This window comes from Balaenoptera physalus (genome assembly GCF_965194825.1).
Source record: "Balaenoptera physalus genome assembly, chromosome: 19".
NCBI lineage: Eukaryota > Metazoa > Chordata > Mammalia > Artiodactyla > Balaenopteridae > Balaenoptera > Balaenoptera physalus.
Window position 1 is genome coordinate 46,992,986 of NC_138900.1, and position 19,068 is coordinate 47,012,053.

The 19,068-nt window shown below is 41.9% G+C and overlaps 1 protein-coding gene across 2 annotated transcripts in view; it reads right to left on the bottom strand.

Moving 5' to 3' along the window:
- CDH11 (cadherin 11) overlaps nt 1–19,068 on the bottom strand; it is a 142,470-nt gene that overhangs the window by 45,160 nt on the left and 78,242 nt on the right. For both annotated transcript variants that reach the window (XM_082439486.1, XM_082439487.1), the window contains one exon: nt 739–1,136. In XM_082439486.1, coding sequence (XP_082295612.1) covers nt 739–966 — 228 coding nt within the window. In that variant the 5' untranslated portion in view covers nt 967–1,136. The remainder of the gene's footprint in view (nt 1–738; nt 1,137–19,068) is intronic.

A 19,068-nucleotide genomic window follows, 5' to 3' on the forward strand; every position in this document is an offset into this window, starting at 1 on the left:
GTGCCGAATCCTAACCACTAGACCACCAGGGAGCTCCCTCAAACATATTTTGAACTCTCTACCCTTGCACTTTTTGGAGGGGGTACACAGAGAATGCAGGATTTCTCAGTAGCACTAAGACTCTCAAGCCTTCTGAAATGGGTTTTGCCATCCCTAAGCCAAAGTGGATAAAATTCCACCCATTCTTATGACACATCCATTCATCTTGTCAAATATTCACAGAGGCGTCCCCAAAGCTGGACTTTGGTACAGGACCTGGGGATACAAAAATGACGCTGTTCCTGATGGAAAGTAGCTCAGGGTTCAGTGAGGGAGATAGATGAATACGTAGACACGTGTACTGCAGGAAGGAAAGCTATGATGAAAAGAGTCCAGAGCATCATAAGAACACAAACGATGGCATCCAAGCTGGGGTTTGGATGTGGTAGGGGAAATGCCCCCAGTTGGAGAATGGTTAAATAAATAATCATCATTTCTATTCAGTAGACTACTGTGTAACCATTAAAAAACTGAGTTTTGAGGGCATAACATCAAGTGGAAAACTGAAGTGTTCTTAACATGGATAAGTCTATGAACTAAAAAAAAAAAAAGGCTAGAAGGACGTATGAACAATGATTTTGCGGTTTTTACTGATGGCCAGACCATTATTATTTTCCCTTCTATATTTTTGTTCTGACCATACCCTAGTACAGGGATGGTGGAGAGTGAGAAATAAATGTGGAGTGACAGCAGCCTTACCCTGCCCACGAGCACGGGGTCAGGCCCGGTGTACTCCTCTATCACGAAGAACTGGTTCCAGACCCAGCCTCTCTTGGAGCGCTGCAGCACCTGGCCCTCCTTGCCCTTCTCGTGGTGCCCGTGGAACGAGGGTCGCAGGTGGCTCCTACGCTCCGTGGCGAAGGCCTGGCTATGGCACAGCATGCCCAGGCACACCAGCGCGGCTTGTAAACAGTAGTTCTCCTTCATTTTTGGTTACGTGGTAGGCACAGGAGAACGCGGCTGTCACCCCTTCCAGCGACTGTGCTGCGGCCTGGCCAGTGGTGGCCTGCCACGCGTCACGCCGAGCTCTCTCGGACTGGAATGTTTCTCCTCGCTGAGCACATCACGTCAGGGCTGCCCACTTCCCCGGTCGGCCTCTGCAGGGAGATAGAAAGGTCAGACTAGTCGCAGGCTCCATCCCCACTTCATTTCAATTCCATTCTGTAAACACTGACCCACTTTGGACCCTGTTAGGGCTTTGCTCTGGGTACTGAGGCTGCAGACGCCAGTGAGAAATAGTCCCTGCTCTCTGGCCGTTTACCACGCGGTGGGTAAGATAAACACATACACGAAGAAACCCCTCAAGGTCGATATGAGGATAAAACGTGTGCGCTGTGGAATCCAGCTGCCCAGGTCTGAGTGTCAGTTTTACCATTTTCTAGCTCTGGGTTTGGGGTAAGCCGACACTGAGCTCAGCTTGCTCATTTATGAAATGGGCTCGCGAATCGAACTCACTGCAAGATCTACACAGGGATACACGAGTAATACCCCTAAGTCTCTTAGCACAAGGCCTGCTATACAGTAAACGCTTCATATTTATCTGTTATTATTATGATCATAACTGTGCTTGGGTATGTTTTCGTAATAGGGAAACTTAGGGCATTGTGGGCGGCCAGGAGAGGAACACATAACTGATGGGGGTTGAGGATGGAGATGGCAGAGAGTGGGGACCGTTAAGGAGGACTTCCTGGAGGATGGGATGGATGGGCACAACCATCAGATGAGTTACTGTGATAAGAAGGGAATGCATGGGATGTCCAGGTAGAAGGAACAGCGTGCCCCAAAGCCCAGAGCTGGTCACAAGCACAGCACGTCCCAAGACTGTTCGGCTTACTGGATGGTATAAGAAAGGAGGAAGCCAGCAATGAATCCTTCTAGATATGGGAGATCAGGGCAGACCCTAAGATGGTCACTGATGGCCACTTAAACATTTGTCAGTGAAATAATGGGTCAAATTCTCATTGTTGGATCAATATAGTGTCAATTCAGTAAGCAAGATTTGCTCTTGTCCGGTCCAGTGTCCACCCAAGAACCTGAAGATCCTACCTTAACCTGACAGTCTTTCCAAGGATACTTTATAAGCTCTCTCCAACAAGGAAAAGCAAAATAAAACAGCATCCCCACCAGCTGGTCCAAAGGTCTTGTTCCTGGCACCCAGCCATGACTCAGCTACTCATCGATAGTAAAGATGAGTGCTAACGCCTTTCCATGCCTCTTGTGGTTTCTCACCTACAGTCACTCCAGTCCTCTCTCCAGCACTCTGGTTCTTCTCTCTGGTCCTTAACTCCTGCCTCAGGTTTCTGGGCTTCTTCACGGGACTTTGTTTTTCTGGTGCTGGAAACTTAATTCTCCCCTAAGGAACTTCCAGAGCTCATTCTCCTGTCCTAGGATCCTACACCTTCTTCTGGACAGCCATCCTCTCCCCTTGGAGCACCTCTCAGAAACAAGTCGGACCCCTAGTTCCCGGAACCACACTGTCCTCACTACCACCCCCATCCCCGACGGGAGGGACTCTCAGAAAGTTGCTGGGCATGGAGGATGACACTTCATTTCAACACCAGTGGGTCTAAATGAAACTGGTGAGATTCTTTTTTTTTTTTTTTAATTGAGAGGTATAGTTGATTTATAATGTTGTGTTAGTTTCAGGTGTATGGCAAAGTGATTCAGTTATATGTGTGTGTGTGTATATAGGTTTATATATACATATATATATATTCTTTTTCAGATTCTTTCCCCTTATAGGCTATTACAAAATATTGATTATTGTTCCCTGTGCTATACAGTAGGTCCTTGCTGGTTATCTATTTTATATATAGCAGTGTGTATATGTTACTCCTGAACTCCTAATTTATCTCCCCCACCCCATTTCCCCTTTGCTAACTCTAAGTTTGTTTTCTGTGTCTGTGAGTCTATTTCTGTTTTATAAATAAGTTCATTTGCATCATTTTTTTGTAGATTCCACATATAAGCAATATCATACGATGTTTTTCTTTCTCTGTCTGGCTTACTTCACTTAGTATGATAATCTCTAGGTCCATCCATGCTGCTGCATGTTGCTGCAAACGGCATTATTTTATTCTTTTTTGTAGCCGAGTAGTATTCCATTATATATATATATATATATATATATATATATATATATATATATATATATATATATATATATATATATATGAGCTGCTAATGCCTTTCCATGCCTCTTGTGGTTTCTCACCTACAGTCACTCCAGTCCTCTCTCTAGCACTCTGGTTCTTATATATATATCTCACATCTTCTTTATTTATTCCTCTGTTGATGGACATTTAGGTTGCTTCCGTGTCTTGGCTATTGTAAATAGTGCTGCAGTGAACATTGGGGTGCATGTATCTTTTCGAATTATGGTTTTGTCGGGATATATGCCCAGGAGTAGGATTGCAAGATCATATGGTAACTCTACTTTTAGTTTTTTAAGGAACTTCCATACTGTTCTCCATAGTGGCTGTACCAGTGAAATTGGTGCGATTCTTGAGTGTTGTAGGAATAAAAACCATCACCTAATTCTTTGCTATATGATTTGGATGAAGTGGTTAGATGTGGGGGGAGGGGAATAGGAAAGAGAGAGAATGCATCTTGGCAGAGTGGAATGTACCTAGATTTGGAGGTCAGGTAAAGCTGAATTGGAATACCACTTCTATATATTTCAATCAGGGTGGCTTCGACATGTCAGTCAGGCACTCTTAGCCTCCTCAGTCTCATCTGAACAATAGGGATGACAAGACTTGGTACATACATGCAGGGCTGAAGACAGAGAGGGAACTGGGCACACACTGGGTCTCTTCCTCTCTTTCTAGAGCACCACAGTCCAAGCATGCAGCCCTCACTCAGCAGAAGGAAGTGCTCTTGCCTTGCAGGTGGAGATGCCCAGAAGACAGGGGTGAGGTGCTTTCTCTAAGACAGGAATTGAGGAATAAGAGTTACATGGAGGTACCACAGCCGTCTGGCCTTAGAGGTCTCAAAAATAAGGGAACTGGTGGCATTCTAATTTGCTGGTGCAGAACCCCTTTCTTCTGAGGCTCTTTGATTTCATCAACCCGAGTCTTTCTGCTCCTTTGTAATATGGCAAACTGTTATCTGGGGAGGCCACAGATGGGCATGCATTTCAGGTGTCCATCACTGTCCTCAAGACCATTTTATGATGTTTTATGCAAGACCCTTTTCAGGGAATAGGGAGTTTAGTGTTTGTTGTAGACAGACTCTGGGATATGTAAAAGGCTGTGTGGAAGAGAGAGAAAGATTCAAAAGGCAGTGTCCTCACTTAACAGCTTCACCCTGAGACTCAGGCATATCAATACTACATCAAATACTGTTTCTTACAAGGCAAACTGACTGCATGGAAAGAGCACAGGGAGGGACCAGAAGGAGTTTGATCCTACACTGAGGCAATGTGAAGCCATAGGAAGATACCTGCATTTAAGTCAAAAAGCCAAAGATATGATTAAGAATCTGCCACTTAGCTGGTGGTGGGACCTCCCTCAGCTCCGAGAGCGGTGGCTCTGCCTCATTCCCTGTAAAGTGAAGCCATTGGGTGACATTTTCTACAAGTGGTTTCCAGGTTCATGTTCTTGTTTGGAATTGGGGTGAGATATCTTGGGGGCACTGATTCATACACCATCTCCTTACTATACTGGTTTCCTCTGAATGGTTGGGATGATATCTTATTCACAATTAGATGGCCAATGCCTGAGCTCAAAGCAGGACACCAATAAAAGCTGAATGTATGATTTGAACCCCATACTTCAAGTTCAAACTTGATATTGCCACCATAGAATCTCAAGAAGAAGAAATAGAAAAGAAAAAGCATATGGTGCAACAAGATCTCTGCCCATTTTACACCATGCCAATTATTAAGTGTTCATTCACACGGTGATAAATTATTCTTGCATATAAACTGCGAAGTGTATTTGAAAGAAAGGGTTTAATTAAAGTTGATATTTCTGCACCTCTTTCTTCTGGCTGCCATTTTGCTGTAAAGCACAATTATTTCTGACACTAAACGTGTTGAAACTAGATGACAACTTTCTTTTTCCTTTACAGAAGAAAAATTCTAGCTTGATACTAATGAATTTAAGAGTTTCCACAAGACCAATAAACAATAAATTTCACCCTTTGTTTAAAAGGTGAAATTATCTATTTTCTTCTGTTGGAAAGAATAGCAAAATCAACTTGCTTTTAAAAGTAATTCCTTGAAACCATTATTTATAAGTGCTTATATGGCTGTATGTACTATATAAAGTTATTTTAATGGTTAATCTCAGGTATGTTAAGACGAATTTTAAGACATTATTTTTTAATTCAATTTCAGAATGAAAATTTACTTAGCAAAAGCTTTTTCTAGCTATTGCTCTAAAAACCTTACAAATAGTAACTCATCCATTAATTTCTATAACAAACTTATGAATAGGTACTGTGAATATTCTTATTTTAAAGGATGGAAACTGAGGCCCGGATAGATTAAGCAACTTGTGCAAAGTTATGCTTCAGATAAATCGTAGCGCTGAATCTGAGCCCATGATGTTTGCCTCTAGAGTCTGTGTCCTTAACCACTGAGCAATACCAGCTATCACCACTTGCTGGTTTCTGAGATTCATAAGGAGACGATATGGACACTGTGATAAAAACAGTAACCTAGATGCCATGTGCAGTAAACCAGTATGAGAACCTAGTATATACTCATAATATGACTATGATGAAAATGTTAATAACAGTAAACATTTGTCCAGTGTTATTGTCTGCCTAACATTCTTCTAAGTGCTTTCAATGAGTTATGTCGTAAATTTTCACAATAACTCTGCACAATAGTATTATTGTTATCCCCATTTTACAGATAAGTAGTCTGAGGCATAGCAAGATTAAGTAACTTGCTCATAGTTACAGAGCCAGCAAGTGGAGGAGCTGAGATATGAACACTGGATGCTTGGTTCCAAGACCTGCATTGTTATCCCCTATAATCCCATGTGATATTGCCTCTCTAAGAGAAGGCTGAAGATCAAATATGGACACATATCATAAGACATATCATAATAGTCTAATGATGAAAATAATTTAAGTTTTGGTGGCACTGTGGTGGGGGGTAATACTATAACTAAAATATTAAACCAAACTAGAAAGAGGAAGATAAAGCATTTTATAGCAAGGATCAAAGTGAAGAGGAACAGGAAGTGATTATAGCAGTTCATCAACAACACAGTACAACCAGGTCCTTGAACAGCACTAGTACACAAAAGTAAGTCTTTGCTTTTTATTTTCAAACACCCTGTTTCAGAATTTCTATATGTATAGGTTAAAAAAGATGTGTTCAGAAAGATTATTATTATTATTATTTGGAAATGCTCCTAAAATCTAGAGATCTGGTTGATGTATGCAGTGGTACAGAGTTTGCAGGAATCACTCACGAAAATGAACAGGAGACCGCCCTCCTAAGAAGACCTTGACGTTGGTAACAACTAAGGAAATATATCAGTGTTCTAATTGGTTTTAATAAAGACCCCCAAGGCAGTTCTTGAACAATCCTTCCATTTAAGCACGTTCTAGCAGTATGCCAGAATGTCTAAGCATTGAGGTTCCACTAAAACATATAGGAGGACTTTATTTTATGATGGGAGCATATTGCTTGCAAGGAAAAATAAATGTTGTTGAAAGTCACAGGAGTAATAACATGACAGGAAAATGGATTTGCAAAACCACCAGCTCTAAGTGGAAGGCTCGCCCCTCTATCTTGAGAGCAGATAGCCCGTCATAAGCTACTGCGCCTTGAGCATAAAACTCACTGTGCTTACTTTTGTCTCCGTTAAAGAAAATGACATACGGGTGTTTAAGTATATTTGGACTCCTGCTGGAAATTGTTATCGGGTAGAGAAAAAAAGACGAAAACGCTTAGCAAAAATCAAGCGGCTTTGGTTTTTTAGCTTTCTCCTCCCCCACAGAGCTGGAAGGATCAGACGGGCTGACCTGTTCTTTTCATTTCCAGGGAGTTAATTTACAGTTAAAGACAGGTTATCATTACATTAAGAATATTACCAAGCCCACCAGAACTCAAAACCTTATTCTGCAAGTGCAGTGTCCTCTTGTCAGGAGCTCAGGGGCTCTGGTCCCCACTGCAACAAACACAGCTTTGTAACCAATCGGATTCCATTATGCAAATTAATTCAAGCATATTTTATTCCCCGTTCAGATCTCATCACTCAGCACTGAGCTGGTCTCTAGTTTCAAATCAAATCACAGGAATTATGCCATGTCTGTGGAAATCACAGAGAATGGGGAGAGGAAGTATTACAAGAACTACTGAATCACATTTCTTCCCCGATTTCTACGCTTGGAGCAAAGCATAAGCTTGCGGTAACAGTCACTTCTGCTCAGGTGCAGAATACACAGCAGAGACTGCCAAGCAGGCATTGTATATGTTACTCCACTCTCTGATACCAACTTCAAATGTTAAAGTAGGTAGCAAAGAGGGCTCCTTATCAATGACCATGACGTGCTTTAAGGGCAAGTGGAATGTTTAAAACTGTTCCATGTAAGTTTCATTCTCTGCTTCTAGAGGAATAGAGAACCACAGGAGTGTCAGCTTTGGAAGTGAAAAGATCAGTCCCTGCCTGGTGTTGGGAAGGCCTGGGTCCAAATCCTAGTTCCATCACTTATGGGCTATATAAAATTAGGTAATGATAGTTGAAATTATCCTTGACAAGGTGCTTGATTTTCAGAGTACTGGGCAGTATACTCAGGGCTTGATATACACCATTTAACTGTATTTTCACCACAACTGTATGTAAATATCACCCACAATATTATCTACAAGGAAACTGAGGTTGTGAGTGATTAAGTAAATCACTCAAGGATACACTCTGAAACACTGGCAAGGCTGCAATTCAAATTCAAGTTTATGTGACTGCAAAACCCATGCTATGGCTTTACCTGGCTCCCAAACACTAAGAGTCGATGTTCCTGATCTTCAACACAAGGACATGGTTTAGACCATCTCCAAGGATGGTCTAAACTCCATATTGTATTTGACATTGAAAAAAATCTTTGTTAGATGTGAATTTCATTTAAGTATGTACAATCAGCCTTTATATTCTTAGGCTTTTGTGGCCACAGAGTATTCTAGAAATCCATCTTAAGTCCCCAGACCCCAAACATATAGAATCATTCACTGATTATTTATTAATCTTTTCAAGTAATTAAATCATCTTCAAATGATAAGATGACTAAACACAGTCTGTGATATGAAGAACTTATTATTTTTGCTCTACTCAATCCTTAAGATAGTCTTTTTCTCACTGTAATATTTTAAAATGTTAGTCATTAAGATGAATAAAATATATCAACACATACAGTTAATAACATTGTCATCAGTATCATCTCGGGCTATGAATACACACCCTATATGAATGTGTGGAAAGAGAGAGATCTTATTTTCTATTTTTCTTCTGCATGAGTGAAAGTACCTGAGGGAAGATTAGGGCAAAAATGGTAATGATAAACAGATGCTCAACATAATGTAACGTCATTTGTGGTATCAAAGGCCTGTATGTAAATCTCTCTTTGTCTCAGAGCAGTGAATATCTATAAAGCTTTCTTTATTTCCTGGTTCCTTCATTCAGCAGTAACTTTTCACAGTGCCAGACCTGGGTTGGACCCTGGAGGCTGCAGTGCCTCTCTAATCTGTAGACTCTACTCAAACAATGGTGAAACAGTTGTCTAAGCAGATAAATGATGGTATGATGTGATAAGTGCAAACAGGACTGAGTAAAAGAACACAGAGGAATCAGTGACCACATCTCTGCAGATGAATTTGTAACATATCACTCCTGCCTTCTGGTACTTGCCTACTCCAGCCCCTTCCAAGCAAATACCTATATTAACAGTCTCCCACATCTGGAGTTTCCACTCTCACCCAGAGCCATGGATGATTGAACCACATGTAGTCCAGTGATAACCAAACCATAAACCAACCCCTGATTTTATCAAACTGTGTAACCTCATTCAAAATGATAACCTGGGTGAATCAGATTCACTGGGGAACTTGAATGAAAGAAAACAGGACCATTTGCCAGTTAGTAAGGGAGCTGAAACAGAAAGGTTATGAGGCACCTGGGGGATGGAGTAGCCACAAAGTGACATCTTATGGCCAGTGTTTGAGTGAAATCAAGGTATGAGCAAGTCAGTTAGAAACCAAACAGAAACAAACATGGCCTCTGTCCTTGAGCCACGTAAATGGCAGAGCACATGGCCCTGTTATATGAAGATCCTGGCAATCAAGGACTTCCCTCCAGCTGTTGTCTCCACGGGGCCCAGCCCTACTGATATTCTGTTTCTGAATTTCTATGAGGTTGTTTGCACTACCCTCCCTATACATCGGATGACAATAAGCCCCTTGTACATGAGCTAACTTGAGTGCTTTCTTTTATCATCAAACAGCAAACCTAGTAAACTATCAATACAATAATCAAGAGGAAAAGTTAGGTGATTCTTCCCCTGGTCAAGGGTGAAGTACTATAGCTGTGGAGATCCTTTGTTCAGATGTAGAAAATGCCTATTTCTTCTCTAAATTTCCAAGGAATACTGGGCAATAGGGAGAGATGTAGAACAAAAGTCAAGACACTTGTGTTGTAGCAAAGGTTCTGCCACTAAACAGTTGTGTAACCTTAGAAAAGACACTCTTCCTTTGGGGCTAAGTTTCTCCTTCTATAAAATAGAAGACTGGCAATAGCTCCTGTTAAGGAGCTGTCTACAGGAGGCTGTGAGTCTGTGCTGGGCTGAGACACAGCAACTTTCCCTGGATGGAGAGAGATGAAAATTCATTTAGAAGGTCTGGATCCTGCTGCACTGGCAGGGCTGCTCCATGCACAGCTCCAGGAGTCCCACTTACATCAGACGTAATGTGAATGGTGCCCTCTGGGACTAGGCAGTGCAAGACCTGCTAATGTGACAGGTATTAAAGCCCAGCATTAGGCATCAGGACTTTACCTGATGGACAGTGGGAATCCATTAAGTCCTCTGGTCAGGAAATTGATGGAGTCCGAGCTGTCAGGGGTATATAGGATAAACCAACATGAGAAATGGCAGTTCTGACAAAATGGTTGAGAGCATGGGCTCAGGAGTCAGATGGGGTTAGAGGATTACAGCTCAAGAGTTACAACTCACTACGTGTGTGACTCAACCTCTGTAGGTCTCCACACTGCAATACTGAAAATGTGAAGAACACCAGGACCGGTCTTAACGGGGGAGTTCTAAAATGAAACAAGATGGTGCATGAAGAGAACTCCGTGTAGTACTTAACATGGGCTGAGACACAGCAGGTGATAAAGATGATAAATTAGGAGTTTTGTTCCTTCAACAAGAATACATAAATATGTACTATAAGCCCTGGATGCATGAATATGGCATATAATACACATACAACATGCAATACGGTGCAAGCCTTACAAAGGTCTCCAGGAGGCTGTCCATTAAGGAGATACAGACAAACCGATATTTATAATAGGGATTGCTAAATGCAATGATACTAATATATGAGTCCAGGGAGACTCCTGGAGTCATTGCAATAGTTCAGGTGAGAGATAGTATGGTTCTGAACTAGAAAAATAAGCCTTGTATGGAGGAAAGAAGGCCTTTCTAGAAATCATGTGATGTGAAGGGCCTTGGGAACTGGACAGATTGAGGACAGAGGATGCAACTGCAGTCTGGGGAGAGTGAGAAGACAGGGTTGCTGCTCCTGGCCTCAAAAGAAGAAGACACTCGTTTGGGGATAAAGAGCATGAGTTTGGTTTTGAACATATTAAGCTTGTAAAGCCAATGGATTGACGTTCAAGTGGAAAGTTCAGAGTAAGTCCAGTTCCCAGCTTCCTCCAGTAGTAGGTATTGTCAGTGTCAGCATTTCTGTTTCAAGTTCAGACATTTTGCTGCATTAATCAATCTTAGAATCTCAGAACTGGGGGAAATCCTAGCTTAGATTTTCCACTATTCGTCCTTCTTCAACAGACAGATGGGAAAACTGAGATACAGAAATGATAAGTAACTTGCAAAATAAAAGACAGCATGAACAAAACCTAAAGACCTCACTGTACAGAGCGAAAATATAGGGGGAGGAACAAGTATCGACAGTGAAAGATAATTTTTATAACATCTACCCTGCCCTTTCCCCTCAAAACCTGGATTAAAAGCAGTCCTCCTTTTCAAACGATTTCTATGGAAACGGCCAGTCCAGGTTCAAGAAAGGAACAGACATTGAGAAATAAGGACCTGGGAGCTCTTTAAAGATGATCAGTGGAGAATTGGAAGAGGAAAAGCAATCTACATATTCTCGCTAGAATGTGACATCCTGCAGAGAACTACTTTCCACAAAGTCTGTTTTTTAAAGCATAAACAATAAGAGGAGGAGTTATCCCAGGGTGCCCTTAATAACTGACAAGGGCTTGATGTGGTTTTCTGAAATAATTACTAAGGCGAGGAGAGAGAGTGCCTCCAATCACCACCTCCGAGAGCCTTTAGAATTCTGAGAAGGCCAGCCTGTGACCTCAATCCACTGCGGTCCGTGTGCATCCGTCCAGCTTAATCAGCCACTGAACAGGAGTGAGGAATGGAGAGTCAAGCTGCTTCCAATTATCAGAAGCCTGAATTTTACCCGAGTGTGGGTGGGCTGTTCTGGAGGTCTCTTTCTAATGGACCTCCCCAAACTATGCTATCATGCTAAGAGTAGACTAAACTCTGCCATATTTTAAATGGCTTTTTTTGTATCTTTACATACCCCACAGAGAGTCCCCGCCCCTCCTTGTTTTCAGAAACCAGACACCAACAATAGCTTCATAATGATCGCATTGTGGTTTCAAATAATCCAATCTTTGAAGCCCAATTCTTTCTTTTCAAATGCATTAATGTCATTTATCAAAAGTAAGGGGTTTTTTTTGAAAAAAGTTAAGCATAAAAGAAAAGTAATGGGATACAGCAAACTCGTCAAGTGCCTTGTACGTGTGCAGAGCATTTTCTGAAGCATACGCCAAACACTCTCAGACAGGCAGGACTTTCAAAGGCAACGCTAAGTGTCTTTTGTGGGTCTCAGATGCTATGGTTCACTTAATTAGATTTTCTATAATCCCAGGTTAATCCTATTGTGAATTACAGACGTGAGTTCACTTGCTTGGCAAAAACATCTACTGCTACAAATGCATTTCTGGAAAAAATACATACCTTACTTATAATTCATTACCAGAGTCATTATCACAAAGAGACCTACTTCATCCTCTCCCTCTGCCAGGAAGAAGGACCATTTCCATTCCTTTGATCACACTGTCCTTTTAAGCAATTTAATAAGGGCACTTTTAACCCTTCCTTTTCCCTAGGATACATAAAGTTCCCTAAGATTTGGGAACATAGCTAATTTCTCACTGAATTCCTTGCCCCTGACTACAGTGATGTATATGCCGACATGGCCTCTGCCCCTCATAGGGCTTAAAATTTAGACTGTAGTGTCTCAAGAACTTTTCTGCATATTAGAATTAACCAGGGGGGAGCGAGGTTATTTGAAAAATCCCATTGCCAAGGCCTTACTCTAAACCACTTGAAAGCAAAGAAACCAGGATTCAGTATTTTTGAAGTTCCCCGGGTGGTTGCAGTGTACATTCAAGCTGAGAACCGCTGATCTAGAGCTGTGCTATCCAATATGGTAGCAGCCTAGACACATGTAGCTTTTAAAATGTAAATTCATCTAAATTAAATGAAATTTAAAATGTACTTCCTGCACATGCTAGTCCCATTTCAAGTGCTCAATGGTGATTTCAATCATCAAAAAACAACTTCTATTATTAGTCAGCGTTGGTCTTGGGCACTAAAACATCCTCATCTTAAGCAGAAGTGTCTGTTCAGGGAATGAAGGCGGACAGAGAACACTTCTAGGCATTCAAAACCTGCCGTGAACTCATTGCTTACGGCCAATCATCTAGACCTCAGCTTTCCGATCTGTGAAATAAAGGGCTGGGTAACACGGTGACTCTCCACATGACATTAGCAGAATGCCTGGAAAAATCAAGGGATAGGACTACAACGGGTGGGGGACGGCTGAACCAACGGGCCCCATGCTCCACGGCAAACAGGACACAGCTAGACTGGGCAAAATGCTTCCTTGAAAAGCAGTTCAGCTGCCTTAGAAAAAATAAAGGAAAAAAGAAACCGCTCCTGAGATCTTGATACCTAACAGACTTGCTGTCTCAATCCAGCAACAGCTTAGTAAGTTCCTGCTTCAGTGCCTATAATCTCCTGGTTTAGGGAGGAGCTCGGGCTCAGGAAACCGTGGGACCACTGACAACCGACAGCTCACTTCACCTCTGTGGATCTGTTTTCTCTTCTGAAAAGAAGGGCAAATGATGCATGACCTCCCTGGCTCCCCAGTTAAGTTGAGGGTCGAATAAGATAATGGTTTGGGAAGCTCTTTGTAAAAGCATAATGTGGGCTACACAGGTGAGGGGACGCATGATGAAATGCTGACAGCAGTGGCAACTTCCATTTCTTTGAGTAATTTTTAAAGTTTTGGCTTTTAACCTTTAGTGGTGTGGATTGTAGATAAATGTAAATGACCTGTTATTGTTACAGAAAGGAGATGTGATTTCACTCCTTTTCTCTGATAAGGTTATAAAATCTGCCAGATGCTGCAAATGTACACGGGCATCCTTTTTGTTTGCCCCAGGACCAGAGGGGATTCTGTAGTGGTGACTTGTGAAGACACTGACCTCCTTGCCTAGGGGATGGTGTGTATGTTGGGGAGAGGGGGATGCCTGATTCCAACAAGGACCCAGACTCAATAGGGATAAAGGCCAGAAGTTTCTCTGCAGAGACTAAGGGTCTTTCAGTTATCCTTGATATGGGATGAGAATGGAGCAATCATAGGGAGTATGGACAAAGCTGCCAAGTACTTGTCACATGAGAGGGTGGGCTCCCCTGACCGGATGAGTTAGGGGAGGCCATCTTGGTAAATCACTCATTCTCCATTCAGCCTCCTTTTGAAACAGCCCAGTCCATGGGGAAGACGGGGGTGGCATAACTGTTAGTGAGTTATCATCTACAAACTAGGTTCTGTTTTTATGAGCACCTACTGTGTGGTAGGCACCTTGCTAGGTGCTAGGTGCTTTATATAGATTCTTTATAGCCTCTCTCCCTCCAGCATCTTTGAGAGTTTTGCATTATTGCCTCCTTTGTCCAGATAAGGAAACAAGGGCCAGAGGAACTTCACTTTCAGAGCATTCGGTTTAGTTGGCACCTGAAATGAAATTTGAAGCCATATATGGCCCATTAGGAAGCTCTTATCTTTCCACCTTTGATGATGAACTTCTCTGTAATTGTCCTCTGAAGGTCTTAATTTTTCCTTCTGGGGATGCTCAGAGCTCAGCAAGATCTTATTCCACATCGCAACCACTTAATAAATATTTGTAGGATTTCTGCAATAGTTAAATGCTACAAACTTAGGTGAAACATATTCTGTGCTCTCAAGGAACTCAGGTTACTAGCATTTTTAGAGAGTGCGTATTTCCTCCAAGAGTCTTGCAATTAATTCTCCACTTCAAACAAAACCAGTCCCTTAACATTTCCTTAGTGGAATTGCCCCAACCCTTCCCTAGGTGTTCTCCAGCCTGCCCCACTCTTCCAAACAGTCCTTGAAGGAATGAATCATGATTTCCAAACCTCTCTCTCACAATATTTTCCACTTTAGAACAAAATTTTCCTCTACATCCTTCACTGCCTCAGCCTCAAAGGAAGTGCTAATGAGTAATAATATGCAAGTGGTGTAGGGAACTATAGGAAGGCAGCCAGACAATAAATGTCTTCCAACAATAGGAACCAGCCCAACATGAGATAGCTCTGTGAGATCTCATGAGCTAATCATCATTGAAAAGATTAGGTATGTAGCTCATGGAAGGAAGGATTATGCCTTGATGGAGGCAAGTCCCACACATCAACAGTTCATCTGAGGGCATCCAAGGTGAAGCCCAGAAGTATTCTCTGACAGGAAGACCACTGGTTGCTTCAATACCCACACTGCAAAGGAGATTCAATCCTGTTTTTAACAGCAAATGGAGAGGAGGTGACAATAACCTTTTTATTTTTTTTTAACAAAATTACGTAAACAAACAAAAAATATAAAACTTTAATCAGTGTATAGAGCACCAAGGTGACGAAGTACAATGGGATATTTCCCAGGTATGCCATGATGTCTCCCCAGGAGAAGCATGTGCAGCAGGGGATGGGTTCTGCCCTTGCTCTCAAGAATCTTACATCCTTTAATCAAGTACCTCTTTCCAAAACGATTTTATCAGAAGGGCAGATTTTTGCAATCCATGGTACTGCTGGTAAAGTGGAATGGGCTCTCTAGCATCACCTACTAAGGGGAAGTCCCTTGGACCAGAGTTGCCCCAGTCACACAAGGAGCAGATGAAGACTGAACAACAAAGTAGTTATTGTATAAGTCGTTAACTTTATCATCAAGGACTTACTTAGCCTTCCTGGCAAGACATCCATGACAGAGATGCCCACTCTTGCATCTCAAGGATGGCTGCCCTCAGGGACATAGAAACATGACTTGGTCTCCTCATTCAGTCTCTTCCTGCTTCTGAATCCAGCCTCTTCACTGGGTATCCCAGGCTGGGACCCTCTGCATCCCCAAGGTCTAAATTCCCATCCTCCATCTCTTCTATGCATAGACGTTTTAAGATCTAAATTTCAGCAACCTAATAAATTCCACCCAGAACTCACAAGGTCGGGGCGGGTTGGGGAGGGAAGATTCAGAATTTGAAAGCTAGTTGATTTGACAAATATACACATTCAGAAAATACTAACAACCCCAGATTAAATAGCTCATTAAAATGAACAGTAAAGATGAACATTCAGAGAGGTCAGAATATACTCAGGATGGCATAGCCACTTCACCAAGAAAGGAAATAGGACCTAGATCTGGAAACAGATGGGTAGAATTTTGGAATGTAGAAGTGGAAGGGCAGTACTAAAGCCCCCTTCTTATCCCTCCTCAGAAGCCATGCCCTCCACATCATGAGTTGATGCCTTGTTTCTTTGGAAACCCACTACCTAATCCTCACCATGACTGCTTCTCTGGTGATAAGCCCAGTTGGACTGCCTAGGGCTTTGAGGTTGTACCTAGGCCATGCCAGGTTTTCCTCCTTGGGGTCTGCCCCTGACTCTGGCATTTTTACCTACTTCTTGGGGTCTCCCTTCTATCTGGGCAGAGGAGACAGTAAATGATGCTGCCTCCTGCCTGTATCTGCTGTGTAACTCTGGCGATGACTGTACTTCTCCCTCAGATGTATACCCTTTGGACCAACCCAGAGCAAGGACTCTGGGATTCTGGGATCCTAATATTTTCTACTGCATTAGAGTTATTCTAGCTAACCGCTCCAACCAAACACACACATGCACACACACACACACACACACACACACACACACACACGCCTGTGTCTCACCTTCCTGCCCTTCCCACTCTGCAGCTGAGATGTCCCAACAGGCCCTATGGCAGAGTCTCTGCACCTTGCTGCTGAATCATGTTTTATCCAGCAGGGAGTGAACTGAACCCTCGGCTGCTACATAAGTTAAATTCTTATTTTATGTCAGTATTTCACCAGCTTGTACACCCTCTTCAACAGATGCCCAGCCTTCAGTTCTTGGGTAACCATTAAGATCTTCCTACAGAAGAGGAAAGATTTAAGTGTTACCCAGGATGCATCCTGGCAACAGGATGGAATGGCTTTTCTGAAAACGGAGTGGCTTTTCAGATTGTATCCAGATTGAAAAGTGACTCTTACCGTAAGTGAGTATAGAGTATAGGTTTCTTGACATGAGGAGGGGACGGAGGTTTCACTTTGAGAACACTCAGAGTGAAACACCAGACATATCTAAACCAAAATCCAAAAAATATCTTCCTGGGGTCATAAGAAAAAGCAAGCAGACATTTTGTTGAACATATTTAAAAGAAGCAATGTCTCCTTCAAATCATTACAAGTCACAAACTTAGCACTGAGATTGCACTTTGAGCAGGTAGATGAGAAAAGATACATTTTTTTTTTTTCTGCAAAGAGTAATGAATTGTTATACAGCAGAAACTAACACAACACTGTAAAGCAATTATACTCCAATAAAGATGTTAAAAAAAAAAAAAAGAGTAATGAAGACCTTAAGACAAGGATGTGATTTTTTTTTTCTCTAGTGAAGCCATCTTGGAACAAGAAAGCATGATAAAGAGGAGAAATTCAGATTATACCAGAATAGTGAAAATTCTTTTACTTATAACTGGCTAAAGAATTTTAAGTCAGTTCCTTAGTGAGCATGGAGAATCGGAGTTTATTTTGGAGACAACTAGACATCATGCATACTGGATAAATGGATGGCTTCAGAGTAAACTGTTTGCCCATATTCTATTGTATGGCTCTGGTAATCCTCAATACAGTTGCTTTTGTTACTTTCTCAATGTCCTACACAACGGAAAACAACAGCAATTTTTTTAGAGAGAGCCTGGCCTCAATGGGCACACACCCGGCATTTGCAGTCAGGCGTGTGGTGTGCTGAACTGACAAAACTATGTTGCAATTACCCTTGATAAAACTGTTTTAATATGGCTCACTTTTCTTGAGTTGGGATGCGTGTTGAACCAACTCTTGCTTTGCTAAGATGGGGCAGATTTCTAGGATCACAAACTTGCCAAAAGCCCTTTGTGTTACAGTAGAAAAATTTCCACTCCCAATCATATGATATAGGAATGAATACTGGTTTGGGTCTCAGAAAGCCTGCGTGTTTCCAACCCTATCATGCCTGATGTCAAGCCTATCAAATCATAGTGGGCAGGTCATTAACTTTAGTGGAAAGCAGGGGTGCTAGACTTAGCAAATGAAAGTACAGGACATCCAAATAAATCTGAGTTTCAAAGAAACAAGTTATTTTTATTACAAGTATGTCTTATAAAATTTGGGGGACATATTTATACTAAAACACTTTGTTGTTTATCTGAAATTCAAATTTAACTGGAAGTCCTTTATTTTGTCTGACAAAGTGGAAACATTTGTACAAATAAAGAACGGGACTAGGTAAGCCAATCTTCAAGCTTCAAATTATTTTTATCCTGATTTCCAGAATCATTTTGTCTTCAAATATCTTCTCTGTGAACTCAGAATTCTCTTGCCTATTTCTTCACGGAAGCAACATCACTGGGCAGAAGAGATCACATTTGGGTAAATGTTGACAGTTTGGGAACTTTTAAAATCAGTGTAACTGAGGTCAGAGAAAACCACGGAAGGAGTTTAGATTTCCCAGGAGAAGGTAGAATAGGCCACTGGATATTGACAGGTGAACTACAATGTAAAAGGCCTAAGGATGAAAGGATTATCTATAGTGCTAATGATTGAGGAATTAGGAATAATGTTCTCTTTCATCCTCTGACTTGACACTGGTTCTGAGAAAATAACCAATACCCAAATCTGAGAGTCAGGATCATTCATATTAGGAGCATGTACCATGCTGGATTAGCAGGCAACTTCCGAGGTCATTTCATAAGGCAGCATTCATGTATCTTTATTCACACACACACACACACACACACACACACACACACACACACACACAAATTAATAAAAATGCATTTGCCAAACGTGCCCTCAGCATGAAGTGGGAACCTGGTGTTGAGTTAAGCAGAGGGAATAACAAGAGGATGTTGTCATGGTCCTCAAGTCACCGAGTGTCTCATGGTGGTGGCGGCAGGCTGGGCAGCAGACTGGAAAATTGGGAAACAATGTGGAAGGTGCTTTGATGGGGAAATGAGAGAGCTGAGAGAACTCATAGGAGACTCACATAAATGAGGGCACGAGGATGTGGTTAGTCAGAGAAGACTTACTTGATAAGCCAGAATTAAGTCTTGAAATATATGAATGAATCGGATGTTCAGGGTCAGACCAGCGGGAACAAACATCTAAGGCGTGGAATTAGATGCTGTGTTTGGGTAAC